The 22,706-nt window shown below is 39.7% G+C and overlaps 1 protein-coding gene across 1 annotated transcript in view; it reads left to right on the top strand.

The window, feature by feature from the left end:
- Positions 1–22,706, top strand: part of phf21b (PHD finger protein 21B) — a 66,493-nt gene that overhangs the window by 28,494 nt on the left and 15,293 nt on the right. Inside the window, exon 2 of the mRNA XM_026362025.1 lies at positions 5,460–5,504. Coding sequence (XP_026217810.1) covers positions 5,460–5,504 — 45 coding nt within the window. The remainder of the gene's footprint in view (positions 1–5,459; positions 5,505–22,706) is intronic.

Genomic DNA, 22,706 nt, shown 5'->3' with positions numbered 1-22,706 from the left:
AGAAAGGTTGAGACTGAGTCAGAAAATTACTTCCACTCTAGAAACGAGTGTTCAGAGTGAAAATTGGAAGCCTGTGTAACACTATGTACTGGAACATTACACAGAAATGATCAAAGGCTAAAGGAATTACTTATTAGAAAACTGAATGTGGACTACAAAGACCTGATGTTAGTCAGAAAACCTAAGTCTCAGGCTTTGAAGAAGAAATATCCACTGTAACACTTGAACAGTTTTAAAAACCAGCTACAGATGATGATCCTTGGATGGCAGGAACCATTCAGAGGGTGTGTGGTGGAGTATTTTTGTTATTCCTGTGCAGGGCAGAAAAACATTTTGCATTTGGCACCTCAGAATCAAAGAGCTTTTTTGATAGAGCTGCCATTTTACACTGATTTTTACCCATCTTACAGGCAGAAATGTGCTGGAAAAGATGTAGAGATGCAGGAGTGAGGGAACGATGAAAATACCCTAAGTGTGGTCTTCACTGCAAAGTGAAATTGTTTTTTCATCAAAAACTATTTTAAAAAACATAGTTATGCTTGATAGGTGCATTAAAATGTCCACAATTTCAAAAACAAATCAAAAAGACGAAACACTACAGAACGGTCCCTAGGCTGGGTCTGTTAGCTCAAGATGGACGAACCGAATAGTCTGGAGCCACGGTGATAGGTCTGTGGTTTAAAGTTAATGTTCACAGCTAGTTTTTGATTGTTGACAGTGAAATAAATGTAATAATTGTTGTGGTTGCTATTGTAATGTCGATTTATGTCCTGTAAATCTTGTTAGTTGATTTTGCCCCAGTGCCTAGAATGGCATTGATGTGCCCTGACTTTCCCCACAGGGATCAATGAAGTATTTAAAATTTAAACATTAATCAAAGGAGCATTAGTTGACACTTTTTGTGCCTGTTTTGCAGGTATGTGAAAGTTTTAACCCAGTTGTAGCACTAAAGGAAGCCTGTAGGTTGTCAACATTATTAGGATTTATCCTTTTTTTTAGTTAACTCATAGGCACTGCATTGGAGCCTTTCCTAAAGGAAACATGTTCATAGTTGATAGTAAGTAATGGAGGTAACAGTACTTTAATCCAGGTTTGCAGGATTGAAAAGCAGACCACATCATCCAAGTATGTAACACCAATACTTTTAGATCCATTACTGTTCTAATGCCTGGAGGTTTATCTATCTCTCTTTAACCAGGGGACCAGAAGTAAATGAAGTTTGATACCAAAAAGCAATTTATAAAATGTCATGAACAGTAAATCCCTGAGATGAGACAATGTGGCTGTACCCAGAGGTGTTTCTTCCTTTAACAGAAATAAGAAGTCGCGGTGAGCAGGTTTTCCTCCTCAGTTCAGTCTGTCAAAGCTGCACTGGATACTGGATGACTTCTCTTTCACATGTGCAGCAGAGACAAAAGACAATTTCATTTACCTGCGTCTAATGAAAAGGCAATTTGCTGTGTGATAGCACTGAGATGGAGTGGGACGCTGCTGTCCTGTCTGTAGGTTCAGAGCAGAAATTAATGATACTCTGTTGTCTGCAGCTCCCAGAGGCAAACCGAGAGGCTGCGAGTCGTCTGTAGCTCCATAAACTCAGTCATTTTCTCTACGTTAGACACCAGCTATCAACAGTCTCACACTATATTAGCCTCAAAAGCTCAGGTTCGGATGGCAGAAACTGGAAGTCAAGTTGATCAGGAGTCAGTAGCAGCAATTTGGATTAAAGTGAAAACAAGAAAGTTATTAAAACACAAAATATCTGCACGTTGTATTGAGTAAAAGGCTTTACTCAAAGATGACGTTAGGAGGAGTAAAGAGTCTTAAATTTAAATGACAAGTCTTATATAGATAGGTATATACTCATCCTCTTTACATTCAATATTATGTAAATGCAATATTCAACGACTTACCTCCCTAACAAATGTTAACATTTATTACTACAGAGATGATGATAAGAAGAAAAACACATAGACCTAAATAATTAATAATTAGGTTTTTAATTAATGCAAACTTACTTATTAAATACTAAAACCTATTTATTGCTATTGATAGTGATAATAATAATAATATTTAGGGTTCGGTATCTGTGATGATTAATTTGATCATAATTTTTCTGATCAAATTAATTTTGATCATAAAGTTATTTGCATGTATCTGCAACAGTTACTCAGTTAATCATTTAATCAACCAACAGAAATGAATCAATAATCAAATGTTTTGGTGATTTTAAAGTAATGAATTCAAACATTTGCTGGGTCCAGCTTTATTTAGGGTAAAGAAGCCGGGATAGAATATCCATATAATAAGCATTTTCACTACATTATGAGAGTTTATTACTTATTAATTGATTGAGACATGTTCCTCTTATATATTGGGACACATTATACAACTGGTCATAAATTTTTATACTTCATGGCTTGTAACTATCTGAGAAGCACTAGTAAATGATTTAACTATTAATAGTGTTTAGTGGCCATTAGCCACAGCTTATAAACCATGTGTAAACGAGGCTGAGTTATAAATTATCACAAATCTGCTGCTGGAAAATCGTATCTGATCAAAAACTGCTGTAAAGAAAAATATATTTTTTCTCTAAGAAATGACTGAACATCTGGGAAATGGAGCTTCCAAGAGCTTCTTATAATTATCTTATATAAACAGTATCCACAGGCATCCTAAATGATGCTCTAACAGTCATTTTCACTGTAACTAAGTGGCTGTTTCTCCTGATGGAGCTGTGAATATGTGAGAGCCACACCTCTAATTGAACACTGGCATGTCGGAGCATGTTCAGCCTCACGCTGCCATCAGCTGCTGCCACACTGGGGACCAGGCCTGCTCTCAGAGCCTCCACCTCATCCTCGTCACCTCATCACGCCTCCTGCTGCTCCTGCACTCATCAGGCACTTGCCTCCAGTCCCTCGTGATTGGCCTCTCAAACAACAGTGTCCCAAATTTATCTTCAGGCTTTCTCACCTGGGCTGGTAAACATGAAGTGGAGACGATCAGCCAGTGGAGAGTTGGTTTCTTTTCTGGCCAAAGATAATGAACAATTGAACACTTTCAACACTTTTGTGCAGAACACAATAGCACAAGAACTATGGCCCAGATTTGTATGAATTCTGCTATGGTCAGTCGTGTTCCATAGAGGATAAATAATTAAGATTTTTTTGGACGCTCGGATTCTCTAGGGCCACCAACAGTTCTCATTCAATGCCAGAAAGATTAACATCTAAATGTCAGGATGCAGTTCATTTGACTGAGCACATTAAAGGACCTTTAGGAACAAACCCTTTCCAGTTTGGACACACACTAAAACGCATCCCTGGGGTCTTTTAGATGTTCAAGATCCCCAGAAGATGAACCATTTCCATTCATGGAACTTCTATCTAATTCCATCCTCATGGAAAGTAAAAGGTATGCGCTCAGAAGACAAGATTTTATTTGAGTATGATTTTAAAAAGTTACTGGGCCACTTGGCAGTTTCTAAAGTTAAACCACCAATATTAAACCAGCAAAGACACATTTTCCAAACATTTGGTGGGAAGTAAATTTGGGACGTTCTCTGCTTTGGACAGCAGAGTGTTGGGAGCTGTGCAGGTGGTTGCCGTTTCCCACGAGGCTCCACGGTTGCAGCTTTTGAGAGATGAAGCCCGTCAGAGTTAGCCAAACAGCGCTAATGCTCTCCCCAGAAAGCCTCCCCGTCCAAATACTAACAAGAAAGCAGAAGCCGGCTGTGTTTGTGTGCATTTTGAACAGATGCTCTGGCTGTAAATATGGGTGGAAATGCCATTTGTTTTCATTTTGTTGCATTCAGGGGGAGGGGGAGGATTTTATTGCGACAGAGAATTTCATTCAGATGCATTCAGCAGCAAATTTAGTCAGTGAGCTTATCTTTACCTTGTGACTTGCACAACAAATATTTGTATTTTAGCAATGAAGGGCATAAACACGTAGCTGCCTCTTTTCAATTTGGGCTTTAATGAAGGAACCCTGCATAAAACAACTGCTCTCTTTCTGTGATTGCTTCTTTTAGTTTGATAGTGAATTTGCAGCACTGGTTTGTAGTAGCAGGCATAGTAGCACACAATTACACAGAATGCTGTTGCAGGTGTGCGTCGGTTTATGTGGTAATGTTTCTTAATTTTCAAGGATGGTGTTTCTGCAGCATTTACACCCTGTAGCTACAGGGAAAAGCAGAGTTGCCTAAATAACTATAGTGATGGCATGGTGAAGTTATGGGAACTGATGTAAACTACTGGTTTGGGATGTACCACCGTGTCTGTACACAAGCTCTTTGTGGGCATTGGAAGTAAATTGAGTTTAGAATAACAAAGAAACTGGCCACACAAGCTTGAGATTACAGATATAGGAGGAGAAGCTCATTAAAACATCTCCCGAGCGCCACCAGGTGATGAAAACTGGCACAGGACAGTGCACACGGACTACCTGCAGAATTTAGGATGACAGTGTTAAAGCTATTTGCTCACAGTAACCAGAAGCAATTCACTGAATATTTCCTCCCCCACCCACTCTGCACCGTTACTGCTGTGGTACTAGAGGTCATCATCTGCAGTTATTACTCCAACACTGCTGCCAACTGTAGGAACTCAGACTGTGAATATGTGTGGAAAACTAAACTGCGGTACCGCTAAAGCTGCAGGCATCGACACAGAACGCAGCCGTAGTGAATGAGTCGACGTAGTAAGACACATTGTAGATGTTGTAAAATGGTTTGAGCTTTACAGTGCTGTAATCTCTCTCTGACGCAACACCGCTCAACTCCCAAGAGCAACTGATTTGGAAACTATCAGCTTTCTGCTTATAAATTTCCCAAGTGTGAAAAGCAATGCATACAGAACGATTTATCTATCAGACGATCCACACACACACTCAGACACTCTCCTCTCACTCTATCCTAACCACCTGCCCTGCTGCAGGGAAATAAAAAAATAAAGATTCTCGACTCTGCTTCAGTTTTTCCGCTCCGGTCCCCTGATGTTCCTGCGTCTATCCATTAGATTACAGATGACAAATAGACACAGATCTTCCCGTGCCAGCTGGGAAGGGCCCAGCTGTGACAGCACAACGGTGTTTCTGCCTCCTGAGGTTTCACTGGTGTTTGTTGGTGTTTTGTTAAAGTGCAGTGGGTGAGGAGGAGCATTCACTGCAGCATGAAGTGGATAAGAGCAAAAAGTTTGCAGATAGATGTTCCACACACAGCCTTCAGCACTGAATTGACTACATGTTATACAACTACATGTCATGTACTGCGTGTCATCGGACCATTTCTTTGTGTTTTACGAGTCATTTATTGAAACTTTGGAACATATTTATATTGTATATACATGACATGACATGTAACAGACAAATACTGACTGTCGGATTGTAGAGAGACTGTTGTCTTTAAAAATCATTATTTTTACAGCTGATTTCACGTTTCTTTTTTCTTTTTGCAGAATCAGACACTGTGCAAAGGCCTCAATGAACTTCAAAATGGACAGGTAGGCAGATTTCTACTGGTTCTTCCGATTTTAATACAATACAAAAAGTCAGAAATTTTATGCATCAGTGAGACGTACTGTTTAGCCCTGTGGTTACTAAAACAGGGTTCTGGACCCTTCGAAGGGTCTCCAGATAAATCTGAGTGGGATAGGAAAGAACCACACAAAGTTATCAGTGTTTTATATGTGATCTATTTTATGATATGGAGGATTTGACCTGTTTAGGCCTTGAATAGTTCTTTAGATTAACACAGCGCCAGACATTTAGAGGTGAAGTGTCTTTTTGAAAACGTCTATACATCTGAACATGACAGACCCAAACTACAAAGTGCTTTTTTTGTAAGAAGTCTCAAGACAGAAAGATTCATTTGTGAGAAAACCTTGTTTTGTATTTTATCATGTAAAATCCAAATTGGAATAAATGTCAAATAATTTAAGTAGTAGCAGTAACTATAATCATTTTTGCTCCGAAATGTAAAATAAAAGTATAGAAAAGTTGTGTAAAACCAGTAATACAGCATCTATTAAACAAAGCTTTTGACTAACTTAACATTTAGATAAATAAACTTTAATACATTTGATTATAAGTAATGTACTCTGTAGATATGAGTGACCTAAGCGATAGCTTGTCAGACTTTTTCTGTATTTATCTGTTCATCATCCGTCTTCCTCCTACATAGTTTTACAGAACTGTTTGTGCCGGCCTGTATGGATCCACAGTTCATCTCCAAAGTGAAGAACTTAAATGTCTTATTTGGCTGCATTCAAAGAGCACAAACAAAAAAGGATAAAAAAACAGCTGGAGATTCATTATGTGTCAGTTTAATGTCAGAGCTGTGATTCATTAGAGTAGGTTTCTCCTCACATTGTGGCAGCTTTGGTTTCTACAGGCTCTTGCATATATTTCCAGAGCATGCAATGCACAAGAGCTGTGAGGGGAAAAAACCTAATTAAAATGAACTTTGTGTTCTGTGATGGGTGGATAATTGTTGCAAGGCATCAGCGTGTGTAATTGAGGCTGAATTTGTTTTACAGGTTTACCTTGTAAATGGGTACATTTGCATTTTTTTCCCTCAGCTGGTTATTGCAGGACTCTTGTCAGTTTGAACAGCGTCCAGTCGCTTTCAACACAGCATGACAGTCATGTTGTAAAAGGTGTTTTTATCACTTTATTCCTGTTGCTGTTAACCAGGCGAGGTAATTAAAACCACTTCTTGAGAGTCTGTCACTTCAGTAATGGCCACAAAAGTTCTGAGATAAAACACAAAAATCCCCGATGGTGTTGGCACAGAACTAAACTTCCTTCACTCAGATGAACAGAAGATAAACACAAGTCCTCCTCAGTTTTTGTGGTTAAAGACTCTCAGACACGTTGCAAGGGTCCTCTTCCAGCCAAGTAATGAAGAACACTGTGCAACACCTTCCTTTGTTACCTCCCTGAGGTATAATTAGACGCAGTGGAAAAGGGAGATCAACTCTGAACATCATAATACGAAACAGAGAAGCTTTCATTCTCTGGAGAGTTTACAGCGACTGTGCAGTTTTCAACAGCCAGTCAGCATCAAGGAAGGACGCTCAGCGTCTTAGTTCCCAAAAAATAAAGGCTTGCAGGATAGAACCAGCTCCTTTGACCTGTCGTTGTCTCATTCACTTGTTTTCTGTGGTGGTTTTTAGTTTTTAGCTGTTTCCTGTCATTTTAAATTCTTTTGGCAGCACATCACGTTTCCATGCAGAGTTCTGAAAGTGGTGTAGGTAGTTTGAGCTGTTCATCATTGTGATCAGTCATGTAATTCCAATATTTTCCATCTGTGCAGTGTATCGCCCTCTCTTTACCTTTGTGTGTCTTTCCTTTATTATCTGCCTTGTTGCTCTGAACCCAGAACTAACATGTTGAACTGCATCAGATCCAAACCAAAAGTGGTTCACACATTTGAGCCAATCAATCCACAGTAGGATTATTTGAAAGGGGGCAATTCAATTTAAAGTTATATTTTTTCAGGGGTGTTTTCAAAACCAGTACAACAGAATCTGAGTTCAGCAGGTCTGACTAATGTTCTGTAGTAGACATGGAGACACACCCCCTTCCTTCCTACCTTGTACCTTTGTGTCCTCGTCCTTTTTAACATGTACCCTCTCACTCTAGACTTTACACAATAGTTTAGATGAAGCCATAATTTACAATTTTCTGTGTCTAGTTAACAACCTTTTTATCAGTCGGACCTCTCCTCCATGTTAAGTGCACCCATCCAATGAGTTTCAGCCCCCTCAGTGCTTCACATGAAGGACACGTTCATCTTTATGATCCACCATGTCTCTGACTGAATCACCACCTGCTATGAGCAAATTAAATATTGACTTCTAGTATTGACTTGTAGATCTAATTTGAAGTGATTGTGGATGAGCAATAATGGTGCAGAAAAGGAGTTTGGTGGGGGGGCTGCTTCAATAGTGAGCAGTTTGCCACTTGTTAAGGTAATTGTCAGGATGGAGTGAATCATTGCATCATGGAGGAACTAGTTTAGGCAGACGTCAGGGTCACTTTGTGTTCAGAGTTGGACAAACTCGCCGGTATGTCATGATTCTGCCACAGGCCTGATGCTGCAGAGGCTGAACTATGAAAAGAGAAGTGAAAGCTTGCAGTGGAGGAATTGATGGTTCAGGTAGTATAGATGGTGGCAGCAGTCAGTGTGCAGAGAGGCAAAAGAAATGAAAGCAATGGTTCTTGTTGATGGGAGGGGCCTGTAGCCTCAAGACGCTGTCCGAATATTCTCCATCCTCATGCAACGAGCCCGCCGTGATGCACAACCTCCTCCTCCGGTGAGGAAAACTCATCTCAGACGCACGGCAGCAGAAATGGAACGTCTTTCATTCAGATCCACTCTGTCAATATTTGCCCACTGGCCTCAAACCAAATACACTGATATTGAAAGTCGTCACACTTGGAGAGACAAGAAGAACAAGGAGGCAGCCAGAGAGGGAGAGAGGGGGAGAGATGGAGCTCCACACCTCCTCCATAAACTGTGATAAGAAGCTTTCAGTCGGGCCAGGATTTAAAGGAACAGTCCGGCCTTATAGGGAGGAGAAGGGCTGAAACAAATACTCCAATAGCTATTTGGTAGTTTGGTATTTTCAAAGAAAATATTCAATTAAATTAAAAGTGAGTATTTGTGAAGTTTGGACTCTTGGACAAAACTATTTATTTAGTGCTTTGGGCTGTAGGGAACTAACACTATGACCGTACCAGGGGAGAAAGTAACAGGTTGAATATGTGAACTGAATAGTTTTGGACTTTGAACTTAAATTTGGACAAAACAAAACTTGATGTCCGCAGAAATAAAATTAATAGATGAATCAAGAGAATGAGAGACGAGGTTGTTCAGTTCTAATGTTCAGCTGGACCTCATTTAACTCAGAGGAACGAATAAGTGAATAAAACTGGTTTCAGATAGAAAGCCTCTCTGTTAGAATTTATCAATATGAAGAAGAAGACAAGTGGGCTTCATGGCTCAGTGGGTTGTGAGGTCTTGTGAGGTCTTCCTCCTCATGTCTTGGTGTCGTCCTCTGTCTGACATGGAGCTTAATTACACACCATATGCCAAACCTGGCTCCAACGTTTGGTTAACCACATTCCCTGTGTTTGGACAAAATGCTTCATTTGCATCTGCTGTTAACTTTGAGCAGTGGCGCCCTTCGTTTAGCTCGACTATCTGGCCTCAGCACGTTCTGGCACACACCTCGCTCAGTCAGGCTTCAGTGGGCAGAGGTTATTGTAAGATGTGGTTGAGTAAATAGGAAACAAAGGCAATGACAGACTGCATAAACCATGGATTCACTGGGAGCACGGGTCCAACTGTAGTCTACACTGACGGTGGCTTCAGAAACACTGTGGTGTAGATCTAATTTGAATAGAAATTTAAAAATTTGGAAAACTACATTTCAAATTAAGTTCCTTCTTTCCAATCTACAACTAGCAAAGTTGAAATGCTAAGTAAAATTTTAATTAAAAACAGAAGGCATTGGTTTAATTTAAAATATATATTTGATCAAAGGCTGGGACACAGCCTTGTTTTTGCAGTGCGTCCCACACTCGGCCCCCCGTCTGCACTTTTCAGCTGCTTCATCATTTTGATTCTCCTCTGGACACGTCTCACTGTGATTGGCTGTTCAACTTAGCAAATCGCTACATGAGAAGAGAAATGAACCCACGGTGCAATTTACAACTTCTTATCAGACATATTCTGGATTAGATGTAGCTATAAACCATGTGTAGTGACGTACAGTGGTGTCAAATGGAAAGCAAACTCTGCCAGGTGCTTTGTTTATGATGTGTGAATCTGCGTTTTTAGTTTCCTTTCCTTAAAGACCAATACTGACTACTGCCGCCTGCTGGTACCCAGAGGTAATTCCTAGTTCCACGTTGTCGCTCATAAGTAGTTGAGGTGACACGACAGTCGGTTTAGGATGTTTCTACTGCTTTGATGCGTCAAAGTCAAATTGAATTGGGCCATAAGGTAGCACTGCAATAAAATCACTGCATGGGTTTATCTAAAAACCACTGTCAGTGAAAACATGTCAGTAACAGTATATACAAGATGTAGAAACTGGTCCAACTTCTCTGGGCTGAGCTCATTTCAGATTGACTACAGATCACAGGCTAACAGAACTTTAATAAATCACATATGCTGTAAGTTTGAAGTTGAAGTCAGGATTCACTCAATTTAATTTAATGTTCTAACTCTAAATGCTGATATTTTATATTTCTAAGTTGTATCAGCTTTGATGCTTTCATTTAAATCGTTGTGGATTACTCCTTTAATGTCTCCATCCACTGTTTCTGGAGGACAGAGCTGTGAGTTGACAGTTCAGAATTGGACCTACATGAGTAAAGACATGAACTCTGGTGCGAGTTCTGGTTCTCACCGTCAGACAACACACCATCAGACAGACGGCGGTTTGTTTAGCACAGCTAGAAAAACACAATCTGAAACGTTTCTCTTGACGAGGGTTCATCTCAGGACGGGTTCAGTAAGGTGTTGATTTAACTTCATGATCACTTTGGAGACTTTGTGCTGCTGTTGAAATGTGTTGTATCACATCACATGGTTTGATTAGTTAATTCTGAGCCCTGTCAGACAAACATCCGAAGGTCTAAAAGAGAACAAGTTTAACTACCTGTGCACACACTAAGAAATAAATGGCACCGGTTCCAGTGCATCCTGTGCACATGAAACTGTGTTCACAAATGCACAGTGCCATTTGTAACGCAGTTCATAAACACCTGCTGGCATTTAAAAGTGATATAAAACACTGGGTGGGGAACGGGAGATGAATCATAACCCATTTGACTGTGAAGTTATGGTCTCCCCCGGCACTAAGATTTGATTGGATGCAGTAAACCATGTGGAATAGGTTTAATCACAGAGTTAACGTCTCTGAAAGGAATGAGGGCTACATTATTAATAAATTAATGTCTAAAGCACCGTTCCCGCTGTTTCAGCTTCACACACCCCTGTTACATCATATGAACCATCCTGTGCCGTGCACAGCAGCGAGGCCCCTCCCCTGCATGGATGAGTGTGTTGGGATGTTTTCTGTCTGCCTCGGGCCGTGTCACCCCTCAGATGGTGGGGGTTGGGTAGGACAAAAAAACCCTTCCCTTTGTCCCCCCGGAGGTCTTTAGGTGACTGCAGAAAGTTCTCAAATGTCTCTGCAGAGAGCAGCGGTGTGGTTCTGGTGACAGGAGATGTTCAGTTAGTACACGGCGTTTAGATTTTAGGTAGAAAGAAAACGTCTTTATCACCGTCTGTAAGTTAGTCGTTAAAGGTTCATTGTCCTTAACCCAGTCTAGTATCTGTTTAACAACAGTTCAATTGTTTCAAATCGTCACGTCACTCTGTATTCAGCAGATATTTAGAGGCTTTAGGAAACGAAAACTTGAACAACAGATAAAACCTTTTCAGGGTTTTTTATTCTATTCCATTACAGTTCTTTTCTCCAGGTCTATGTCTCTTCTCTATCTAAACACTGTTTGATGAGTTAATTAATGTCCAGGTCAGTCAAGAGCTGCTCTCTCTTACGTCCAGTGTGTATGAGAAACTTGACTGTAATTTTAGGAACCTTTTTATGTAAACGCTGGAAAATAAAAGTTGCATTACTTTAGTACGTCTGATGTGTGAAGGTATTTATAGAGTCACAAACAAAACGACATGAACAACATGCAGAAACCTGCAGACACATTCTTCTTGTCACATGCCCCTGGTTTGATTTTAAAAGTCTGAGGAGCGAAGTTTGGGGGTTTTCAGGTTGGGTTTAGTCTGATTATTCAGTTTGAACCCCTGGTGGTCGTTAGATGAACTGCAGCTTCAGAGCCGGACATTTGTCTGCGTTCACTGTGTGGTAGCTATTCTTTGTGGTTGCATCTGTCTGCCTCTATTGTTTGCAGAGGTCCATCTGCTGGCCTCCAATGCAGCCCCTCCTCCCACATCAGACTCTCCCCCAGTCTGCTCAGGCAACAAACACCCTCCAACCTCACCCCTCCTCCCATCGCCTTTCTCTCTGCCTCTCCAGGAAAGCCAGCTGTCCCCCTTTTCCTTTCCCCTGTCCCTCTATCACTTATGTTTAGTGTCTGAATCCTCTGTGAAGGACTTTTAGTCCAGTTTAGAAATCGTTTAACGTCACACTGAACTCATTTGACAGATGTTGTAGTTCAACTGAGATGTAAGTTGCATTTATTTGTATTTTTTCATTAATTGTTCTGCGTGTTATTCAATCAACCAATCACAGAGGACACACAGAATATTATTATAGTTAGAGTACAGTATGATAACTACTGCCTTAACGCGCTCATCACATTAGACGAGTAATATGCTCTAATTTAGAATATATTTAATATATGTCAATGTGAATCTGAAAAGTAATTAGATCTGTCAGATAAATGTAGTGGAGTAAAAAGTATAATTCTATCTATTTGGAGATAAATGGAGAAAATAACTTGGTTACAGTGATAATATAAATAGTCATAGCCTTAGTGCAGTAAATGTGTTATGTTGTCAGTGTGTGGAGCTGTGGATATCGTGACATTTGAGAGTTTAATATATGCAAAAAACACTGGGCTATAAATGTCATGTCAAAGGTATTGATGAGGTTAGATTTATTTTTCTGATCAATAGTTCATGATGACAGCAGTGAGTATTGATCACTGACTGTAGAGAGAAAGAAAATAAATCTAATCCAGTGAGAGAATAAACATATAATTTAATCACAGTAGAATTATCATGTTTCTTTGTTCTTTTTTGTTTTAGTGTCATGTGATGCAACAAATCAGTTTTTATTTTCATCACAAAAACTGCATCGGCAAGCAAATATATATAATGAAGTACATGTGAAATGTATTTAGTTTAAAGAAAGAAGTTCCTGAAAGGTTAGTGTCAGCTTTGAGTTTAACATGTATATTATCACTTCAATCAAACTATTAACCAATTATATCCATGAGAACATTTAGCTAGTGAACTTCATAAGTTAGAAGTTAAATATAGAGATTCAGAACAAATAATATGTGATTAGCATAGAGTGAAATGCATGGTGTAGTATTCAAAATGAGTTTAAGTCATATCAGCCCAGTCCACAAAGTGAAACACACTATTTAATATTCAAGAATCAGCACCGGTGATAGAGGTTCCTGAAGTACTCATTTTAAATCAAGTGTAGTAAAACAGAAATCGAATGTTGCATGTGGTTAAGGTTAAGGCATCGTGTTTTTCTGTGTTAGCGCAGTTCAAAGCCAACATCCCTGACATCTACTGTAGAGCGTTTTAAGAACAGTAGTCTAACAAAACTGGACATTGTATTTTCAAGTACATCAGTCTCCTTCAGCTGCTGTATTTCTCGTACCTTCCTGGTTTGTTCTGTCGCAGCAGGGAAAATAGAACCAACAGAAGCATCTCATTTTGCCCAACAGATGTCCTTAATCCTGGCTAATCCAACATGTTAAACGGTTGTTGTCTCAGAAGTGAGTGCAGGGCGTCAACACTGGCACTGAAGCTTCCCACAGGGCAGTTGGACTCTTTCAGACCCCCTCAGGTCCTGGTCTAGTGCTCTGAGCTCTCTGCCTCACTGCCAGGCTGAGGCTGAATTAATAAAGTGTTTGTTTTTGCTGCCGTATGTGAGGTTATTTATGACAGAGAGGCGAAATGTGAGCTTGCAGTTGAACAGTGATTGCAATTGACAGAGAGAGAAATAGATAAACTTCAAAATGAGGATTTTAGTGTGGAGAAAATGGTAGAACAGAAATATTGTGATGTACTTATGTGGAAGGTCATATATCTACTTTTAATTGGTTGTTTATCTCCTCAAATTTAAAATCAGTCCATTACACAACTTTTTATTCCCTCGGTTTAGCAACTTATACCCTGAAAAGACTTGATTTGTTCCTTCAAATTTTGATTTATCTATTTTACATCTTCACTATATCTATAGTACATTTGTAGAATGAAACTAAATATCAGCAAATCACATTTAAAGGATGTTGAAGGCTGTAATTGGTGATTTAAAGGTGTAGACGACTAAATTGAGGGATCAAAATTTGCTAATTGAGCTGAGGTAATGAAAACCTTCTTCTAGACTTTACGAGAGTCATGTTACACAAGTGGAGGAAGATCCAAAACTAACGTCAATGAACATGTTAGATGGGCGTAGATTATGACTGTTTTGTCATATTTAGGTGGTGACTGATGGGACCAGACTGGATCAGCTGCTGCAGTTTGACCCATTTATTCAGAGCCGTGAGATCAGGGACGGAGAAGTGTTTTGATTTCTTTACGAACTGTAACCTCTATGTGAATAGTTAGTTCCTCAGTTGTCTCACACAGTCTACAGGAAGCAGTGGTCACATGGAGTTTTGATGGTACTTTGTACCAGGCCTGCAGTGTAATGTGGCGATAAAGTTATTTCAAAGGATCGACTGTAGAATCTAATGGGTCTTACTGTTTTTCCACGGTGAACGTGGTCGACAACTTACCCGGCTCATACAGACACTAACTGGCCATTTATTCAACACCAATAAAATCTACTGCTGCTCTTTCTGCCGTTTTTCATTCTCCTATTTTCTGCCATTAGGAGAGGAGAGTTGAGATGATCAGTGAACGCAGGAGCAGCTCTATAATTTCTCTTCACTTAATATAGAGTTTGACCTTTGAGCGTTTTGTGATTGTCGCCGCCGCTGGTCAATATTCTCCGCTCTCGCTGAAGGTGCGCGCCTGTTCTCTCCGCAAATAAATGTCTTCATTACAGCGACGGCCTCTAGCCACATTCCTCTCCATGATGGTCAGATCATTTCTGCTTTAGTTGGTGATTTGGTTTGGCCTCGGATAAACGCTGAGATAGCGCAGCCATGTTTCTCAATTGAGGAAAGATGAAAGATGGTCCGATTTCACAGGTGAGCTAAATCAGTCTGATGGAAGTGTGCTTCAACAGTCTGTAATAAAGCAAAATGACTAAAATGAATAGCTCCATTGTGTGATAGTGAACAAGACATAGAATAGTTGCAGCCTTTGAAGGCTTTCATGTATTTGTTGTGGCTGAAACTTCACTTAAAAGGAGATTAAAAGAGCACTGCTGCATTCATAAAGAATCAAGTAGTTTTTTTTAAGGGAGCTCAACTCTGCCAAAAGATTTAAGAAAGAAAACACAAGTCAAAGTAATAGGAAGTTAATATCTTTAACCAGCAGAAACCTTTTAAATCGAATAATTTCACTGGACATTCTGAATCAAAAGCCATAGTTTGGATCTTATGTTTGTTCATTTTTACATCGTACCTCATACTTGGCTTTATTTTTTACTTTTAAAACCTTCTTTAACATCTCGAGATACATTTTTACTTTTCCGTGAAAACAATTAAAAAGGAAACACCTACAAAAATTACCGATTTATGATATATATTAATTTATTTTAGATTTAATTTAGTTTGCTGAAAATTGTATTAGATTATTTGAGATGTTTTGGTCTTTGTACCCTCTTTTTACAACTGATGCACCACAATGCACAAACATATATTTTTTTAGAATAAAATTAATAAATATGATTAATTCACAAAAGGTTTTGTGAAATTTCACTGATGATAAGTTCATATTTTACATTTAATGGTAAATTCTGGACACATTACGTCTTAATAGAGTTGTTCTTGTTTTTAATCAGGTTTATTTAATAATCCAAATTCAAATCTCACATATTTGTAGAAATGACATGCTTATCGAGTTTGGTGTTGGTTTAAAGACGTAAACCAAAAGCCACAAGCTCCCTCATCTGTCAGACAGGAAGACCAAATTCCCCTCCAGTACCAAAGTATCAGCAGTGTCACGTGCTGCTGCTCCCGCCTGCTGGGCCTCGTCCTCTCTGTCGACGGAGAGGTGAAACTCCACGTCTCCCTAAGGCTGATGGGACGTGACAGGAAGCCTTGATAACGTGCACAGTATGAAAACGAAGGCACAACACAAACTGAGCTTTTTTTGAAACGTGTGACTTTTCCACAGCCCAGAGAGGTTTCAAAGCAGCTTCTTCTTCACTTGTTTTATTTTCCTCTTGTTGTTGTTTTCATTTACATAGCAGCTCTCCTGCTGTGTGGGCTGTGAGCTGCAACTGTGATCGAGTGACAAGTCTCTATAGCAACATTTCTCTGGGAGCCTGTGATGCTGCAGAAGTGGAATAAAGGCAGAGATCCCTCTCCGGTTGGTGCTTTTAGTCTCTGAACAAACATTGCTTCAGTCTCAAATCACACAGACACGAGCCAAGCTGACGTGCTATTAAACTTGTAATAAAATGTGGAGGGGGGGTCGCCCTGCCAATAGGGAGAGTGAGATTTGATCATTTCTTTTTTTTATTGAGAGGAGCTGCGATGAGAACAGCAGGTGGTTTCAGCGTGTCACAACAGCTTCCATTACTTCTCAGTTTTCCAACAAATCAACATTGCTCTGCGATGTGGACTGAAATAGGTTGAAGATGGAAAAAACACCTCCCATCCCAGATCTTTTATCAACTTCCATTCATCTGTGCGGTGCAGTGGCTCTGTCACTTCTGAAAACCCAATTAGCATAGATTGGCGATTGAAATCTCAGTGATGATGATAGCTGGAAACTCGCAGCAGGCTCGGCTCAGAAAGGGTTTTGTTTCTGTTTTGGCGTTCGGTTGGTGAAATGTCTTCTGGGCACTTTGCTGAAAAGTTAATTGATGATAAACAAACCAGAGTTTGAAGCTGCTGCTGTGATTTCCTGCGTTATTCTCTCCTCAGAAAGAGAAAGAAATCAAAGAACTTGAAAGCAACAGGCTGCTGGAAAAACAAAGTGATTAGCGTTGGAGCTAGTGATCGATTGAAGAGGGATGGTCACTAATTTTGTTTTATTGATTCAAGTTTCTCTGTGTGTTTTTATCAAGTCAACACAGCTTTTCTTCATTTGTTTTGTGTAATGAAGCTACTATTGACTCTTATTTGGACATTACAGACTGTCTTCCATTTCATTTAGTTTAATCTCTTTGTGTAGAAACTTATTTTAGGATTGTAGTTAAGGAATTCTGTGAGACAAACATTAATTGAACATTTCTAGATGATGTTATTCTCTAAAACATCCAAAATTGTCGTAAAATGCTAAATATTAAAATGTCCAGTGAACTTTCCAACTTTTGCAGGAGTAATGCTAAAGTATAAATTCTCTGAAGTCTTGTGAGCAGAAGAATTTAGTGCAGGGTTTTGTTCTTCTCACCACTGCTGTATCAAGTATTAAATAAAAAGGCTGATCTCTTTCTGCTGTTTGACTAAAACATCCATCAGTGCAAACTTAATCAGAGCTTCGGAGAGTTCAGGACATGAATCTGACTTTGTCAGACCGGTCTACCTGTGCTCTCCTCTGGCCCAGGTGGCTCAACGTGAACTTGATCTGAGGGTCCCCTTGCAGAGTCACAATGAGCCACTTCACTCCTGAACTAACCTGTTTCTTCTGAAAATGAAATGCAGTCCTGTGTGGATGGGGAGAGAGGTCTCATGCGACAGTTGGTCATTGTCGACCCTGAAAAGCCCGAATAGCCTCTGGACTGTCTCTGCTGGGTCACTGCCACTGTGTTTGCTTCTGAACCTCCACCTCCACATGTGGGCCAACAGGCCTCCATCACCGATGCCCCCTTTGCCAAAGTGTGGGCAAAGAGCCAGAGTCTGTCCTGTGTGTCCCTCTTGATAAGCTGTCCTACTGCCAGGGAAAGAGGTTTGACTAGAAAACCAATCAGGAACAACAGAAGCTGGTTTGAATCCTGTACAGTTCAGTGGTGATTGTTCGTATTTGGAGACTTTCTGCTTCTATTTTACATTGTAAATGTCAAAGTTTTAATATTTTGGATGTTTTTAAATTTAGAGATTTTCATTATGACATAAATGTGTTTTCAGATTTATAATCTGACGCCAAGTTTTAGAAAATAGTTCTAACCTGTTAATAGTTTGTCGTTGCTCCTTTTTTCTATTAATCTCTTCCAACTAAAATCTTTTTACCTAAAAGCATGAAAAACCTGAGGATACTGGAAAGAGAAGTAATGTCACAGAGGTAATGGCTCTGATTTGATCTATTCTGGACCTTTTGATCATATCTTACTGTGTAATTTATTCACTTATTGAATTGCTGGATGGGATTTTTTTGTCAGGACAGTTGCACTGAATATTTCAATATGCTTCATATCTGATTATTTTTTTCTTGTACTGGTGAAACTTGAGTGCAGGATATTTAAAGGGAGTTTTACTATTGTGCTATTAAAGATGCATTTACGATTTTCTTCTATCCACCAAACTGGGAAAGGAAAGAGTTGAGTTTGAAAGTTCCTTTTTGAGTTTCCACTCGAAATAAACCATCTTAGCGTCTGATCTTGAAGCTCTTTTAGAGGTTTCGACTGTATCGTGCTCAGAAATGTTCAGTCGGTTTCATGTCTAAACGTTTTCATGGAAACAGGCCAACACCACCGGATCATGAAGTCCTGGGATATGATCAAAAGCTCCACAGCTCCTTTAAAATAACAGTTTGATGGGATTGTCAGCTTGAGTTTCATTGTACTTTTACCTTGAATATACTTCCCAGCTGATTCTTTGTTTTACTAATGCAGAACTGTGAGTGCAGGGCATTTTTAATGGAGATTATTTTTCTACTGAAGTGAAGTCGTCTTTCATCACTGGCAGATGGAACTGCAGCACCTTTCAGGACTGAAGGGCCTTGTTGGTAAATGGAGTGTAAACAAAGAAATATCTGGCAGCTGCACTGATGAAAATCTGAACAGCTACTAAAGTGTTTTTCAGCAGCTCCGTTATCTCAAAGGTGCACTATCAAGACAGAGTACATAATGAGTGTGGATAATCCTGTCCGCTTGCTGGATCTGCAGTAAACAGGACCGACAGATGACCTTAACTGTGGCCGTCAAGTGATGGCGACTTTCTCAATTAAATGTTTCCGGCTGAATTGGGAATGATAGCGTGTTCAGAAATTCAGATATCTGTTTAACTGAAGGTGAAGGAGAGATTATACTTATTTAAGATTTTCCTAAAGTTGTAACTGAATTTGCAGCCTTCCAAAATACTTCTGGTGGAACTCGTGCTCTAGAGGTTTGCATCTGGGAGCTGAGGTAATCTCATAGTTATCTGTTTGGGACAGATGCATATGCTTTTTCCTCATTAAAACATATATAGTGGCAAGAAAAAGTATGTGAACCTTTTGGAATTTCATGGTTTTCTGCATGAATTGGTCATAAAATGTGCTCTGATCTTCATCTAACTCACAACAATAGAAAAACACAGTCTGTTTAAAATAATAGTACACAAACATATGTTTTCATGTTTTTATTGAACATGTAAACATTCACAGTGCAGGGTGGAAAAAGTATGTGAACCTTTGGCCTTAATAACTGGTTGACCCTTCTTTGGCAGCAATAACCTCAACCAAATGTTTCCTGTAGTTGCAGATCAGACCTGCACAACGATCTGGAGTCATTTTGGACCACTCCTCTTCACAAAACTGTTTCAGTGTAGTAATATTTTTGGGATGTCTGGTGTGAATGGCTCTCTTAAGGTCACGCCCCACAGCATTTCAATCAGGTTGAGGTCAGGACTCTGACTGGGCCACTCCAGAAGATGTATTTTGTTCTGTTGAAGCTATTCTTCTGTTGAATTACTTGTATGCTTTGGATCATTGTCCTGTTGCATCACCCATCCTCTGTGGAGCTTCAGTTGGGGACAGATGGTCTTACGTTTTCCTGCAAAATGTCTTGATAAACTCTGGAATTCATTTTTCCATCAATGACAACAATCCGTCCATCTTCATTCTTGTTTGCCGACACTCTAGGATTCTTCTTTACCTCATTCAGCATTCTGCGCTGTGCTCTTGCAGTCATCTTTACAGGACGACCATGTCTAGGGAGAGTAGTAACAGTGCTGAACTTTCTCCATTTGTAGACAGTCTGTCTTACTGTGGACACATGAACATTATTTGGAGATACTTTTTTAACCCTTTCCAGCTTCATGCAAGTCAACAATTCTTGATCGTAGTCTTCTGAGAGCTCTTTTCTGTGAGGCATGGTTCACATAGATAGACAGATAGATTCTTTATTGATTTTAGTGTTGCAGCAAACATTACATTTAAACAGTAAGTAACAAAATCTACACGACAATACACAAAACACAGTACAACAATAACACACAGTATAGACAATAACAACAACAAAACACACTGTAGAACTTGAATGGAAAGTGACTTAGTTACACATTGTTAAACCATCAGCGTGGACACTGACTCTCCATCAGGGAGTCATTGTACGAGCTGATGGCTGTTGGCACAAATGACTTCAGTATCCTCCTCTCCACCACCTGCTCTAAAGGTTCTAGAGAAACCCCCAGCACATCAGGCAGTGCTTCTTGAAACCAGTAAACCCAGAACAGGTGTGTGTTTTTAAAGGGCAGGACAGCTTTTAGCAACACATCCAATATCATCACACTGATTGAATGCAGAAAACCATGAAATTCCAAAAGGTTCACAAAGTTTTTTGGTCAAAAAAACGTATGTGAAATTTTTAATTTTTATGGTTTTCTGCATTAATTTGTCATCAAGTGTAATGTGATCTTCATCTAAGTCTAAATAAATATCTAAATATAATGTGCTTAAAATAATAACAAAATAGTTCTGATCTTTCATGTCTTATCATATTTTCTTGTAGTAACACAAAACTGAAAAACTCAAAAGCTCTGGATGTAGCTGTAACTGAGCTCTGCAGGCTCCTCCAGAAATTTCAGCAGAAATGACCACCGCTCTGGTTCCAGTTGACTTATCTGTCATGAGCACTTTTAACAGGGGACTCTCACAAAATTTCAATTAACGGATTCTCTCAGCCACAAACGGCAGTGGTGAGCTGTGTGGAGAGGATCTGACATCTCCAAATAACAAATGCTCCATCACAGCAGTATGGAAGCTACACAACTGACAAACTACTGAGGAGGGAGTTCTTAGCTGTTATCAGTCTTGAAATTAAAGATTGAAACTGTACAAAAACTTAAGTAGCAACTACCTTGAACTCCTTAAAACAACAATCTGATAATAATAATCCAGAGCTGACGCTTGTGAAATTCAAATAATGTCACAATGACAGTAACAGCAGTTATCTTGAAGCGCTGCCGAGTGGCGTCACCTGGGCTTTAAAGCACCTCACAAGTCAACATTTCCTTAAGAAGATTTAAACACTTGCTTATTGAAAAGTTCCATTCTGGACCAGAATAAGCATCAGCTCAGCACAGGCCACATAAACACCTTCCAAGCTCAAGTACACTTTATATATACAGGTGATGTTCATCACTTTGATGTTCACCAGCTCTGAGATGGAAAATATACCAAAGTGAATCATCAGCTCTCAAAGGCAAATTAACACATGTAGCTGCGGAAAATTGCGTGTGCAGAAAGCCCATTTTCCTCCCATCACGGCGTCCAGTCATCATTAAGAGCAGCTCTGTGTGGATGAAAGGTGATCAGTGAGTGGATGCTGATGAAAGCCTCTGCACCGTGTGTTTAATCTAAGTTTGCCAGGTATATGGAGAGAATGGTTCGTTAACACACACACCCTGACAATGCCGTTAACGTTTCTTCATCAGATTGTTCTTTATTGGGTGAAAGCGGTTCTGGGCGACACGCAGACCCTGTGTGTCATCCAGAACTTTACAGTGTGATCCACCAGTGAGGAGAAGGTTTAACGGAAGTCTTTTAATTTGTCAGACTAGAAGAACCAATTACTCTGCCCTGTGTTAGACAAGTTTTAAGAATTCCACACTGTGTTTTCTCTAGCACCGTGCGTACATCAGTGGGGCCTTGTAATGTCTGAAAACGAGAGGCTGTAATGGAGCAGTATGTGCATTCAACTCACGCTGTAGGTGTCAGGTGTGATCTTGAGGGTGCTGGGATGTCACAGTTTGGCAGCTAGCTGAAATGACATGAAAAAAGAACTGAAGAAAAGCATAAATGCTTAAATTCCTAATTTTGTCAATGTAGTTTGGTGTACCAAAATGTCGAGTGATGCAGCTTTATTTACCAGTCTGTCAGTTTCCACCTGAAATGTTTCCTTGTGTATTAATGGAATGAATAGAGGCAGGTTCACGATGTGCTTCAGTTTCATGACATGCTGATAGATCTAATGAGCTAGAGATAAGAATGGATGTCAGTTTGGTCTCTACTCGTCCAGTACAAAGATATACACGTGCTCGACTATCAATCTATTGAGCACAGGCTTTTCTTAAAGATAAATCCCTCACAATGTTTGAAAAGATCCAGACAGTCATTGTAAAAACCTAATCCTGGTTTAAAGGTATCTTCGGGATCCTCAAAGACTATTCCGCCTATTTGGATTAAATATATTACATCACCTGCACAACAAGAAAGAATCAGCTGGATTTTCAGGTCATTTTGATGGATTCTTCCTTTCTGAAAATCTGTTTGACTTGGTGGAGTTTTAGCATCATACTCTGATTTACAGGCAGTGATATGAGCTTTAAACTAGTGGATTGTTGTCATGTTACAATACTCAAGACTTCAGACTCAGCTGAAAACCCGTTAACCATTCCGTAGTTAATTTACTTATTTAACTGCTGCTACGTTCCCACTTTTACACATCCAATAAACAACAACATATAACATGTGAACCACATGTGAA

The sequence above is a fragment of the Anabas testudineus genome, chromosome 23, assembly GCF_900324465.2.
Source record: "Anabas testudineus chromosome 23, fAnaTes1.2, whole genome shotgun sequence".
Taxonomy (NCBI): domain Eukaryota; kingdom Metazoa; phylum Chordata; class Actinopteri; order Anabantiformes; family Anabantidae; genus Anabas; species Anabas testudineus.
Note: the sequence above shows the minus strand (reverse complement) of the source record. Positions and strands in the feature narration are given on the sequence as shown.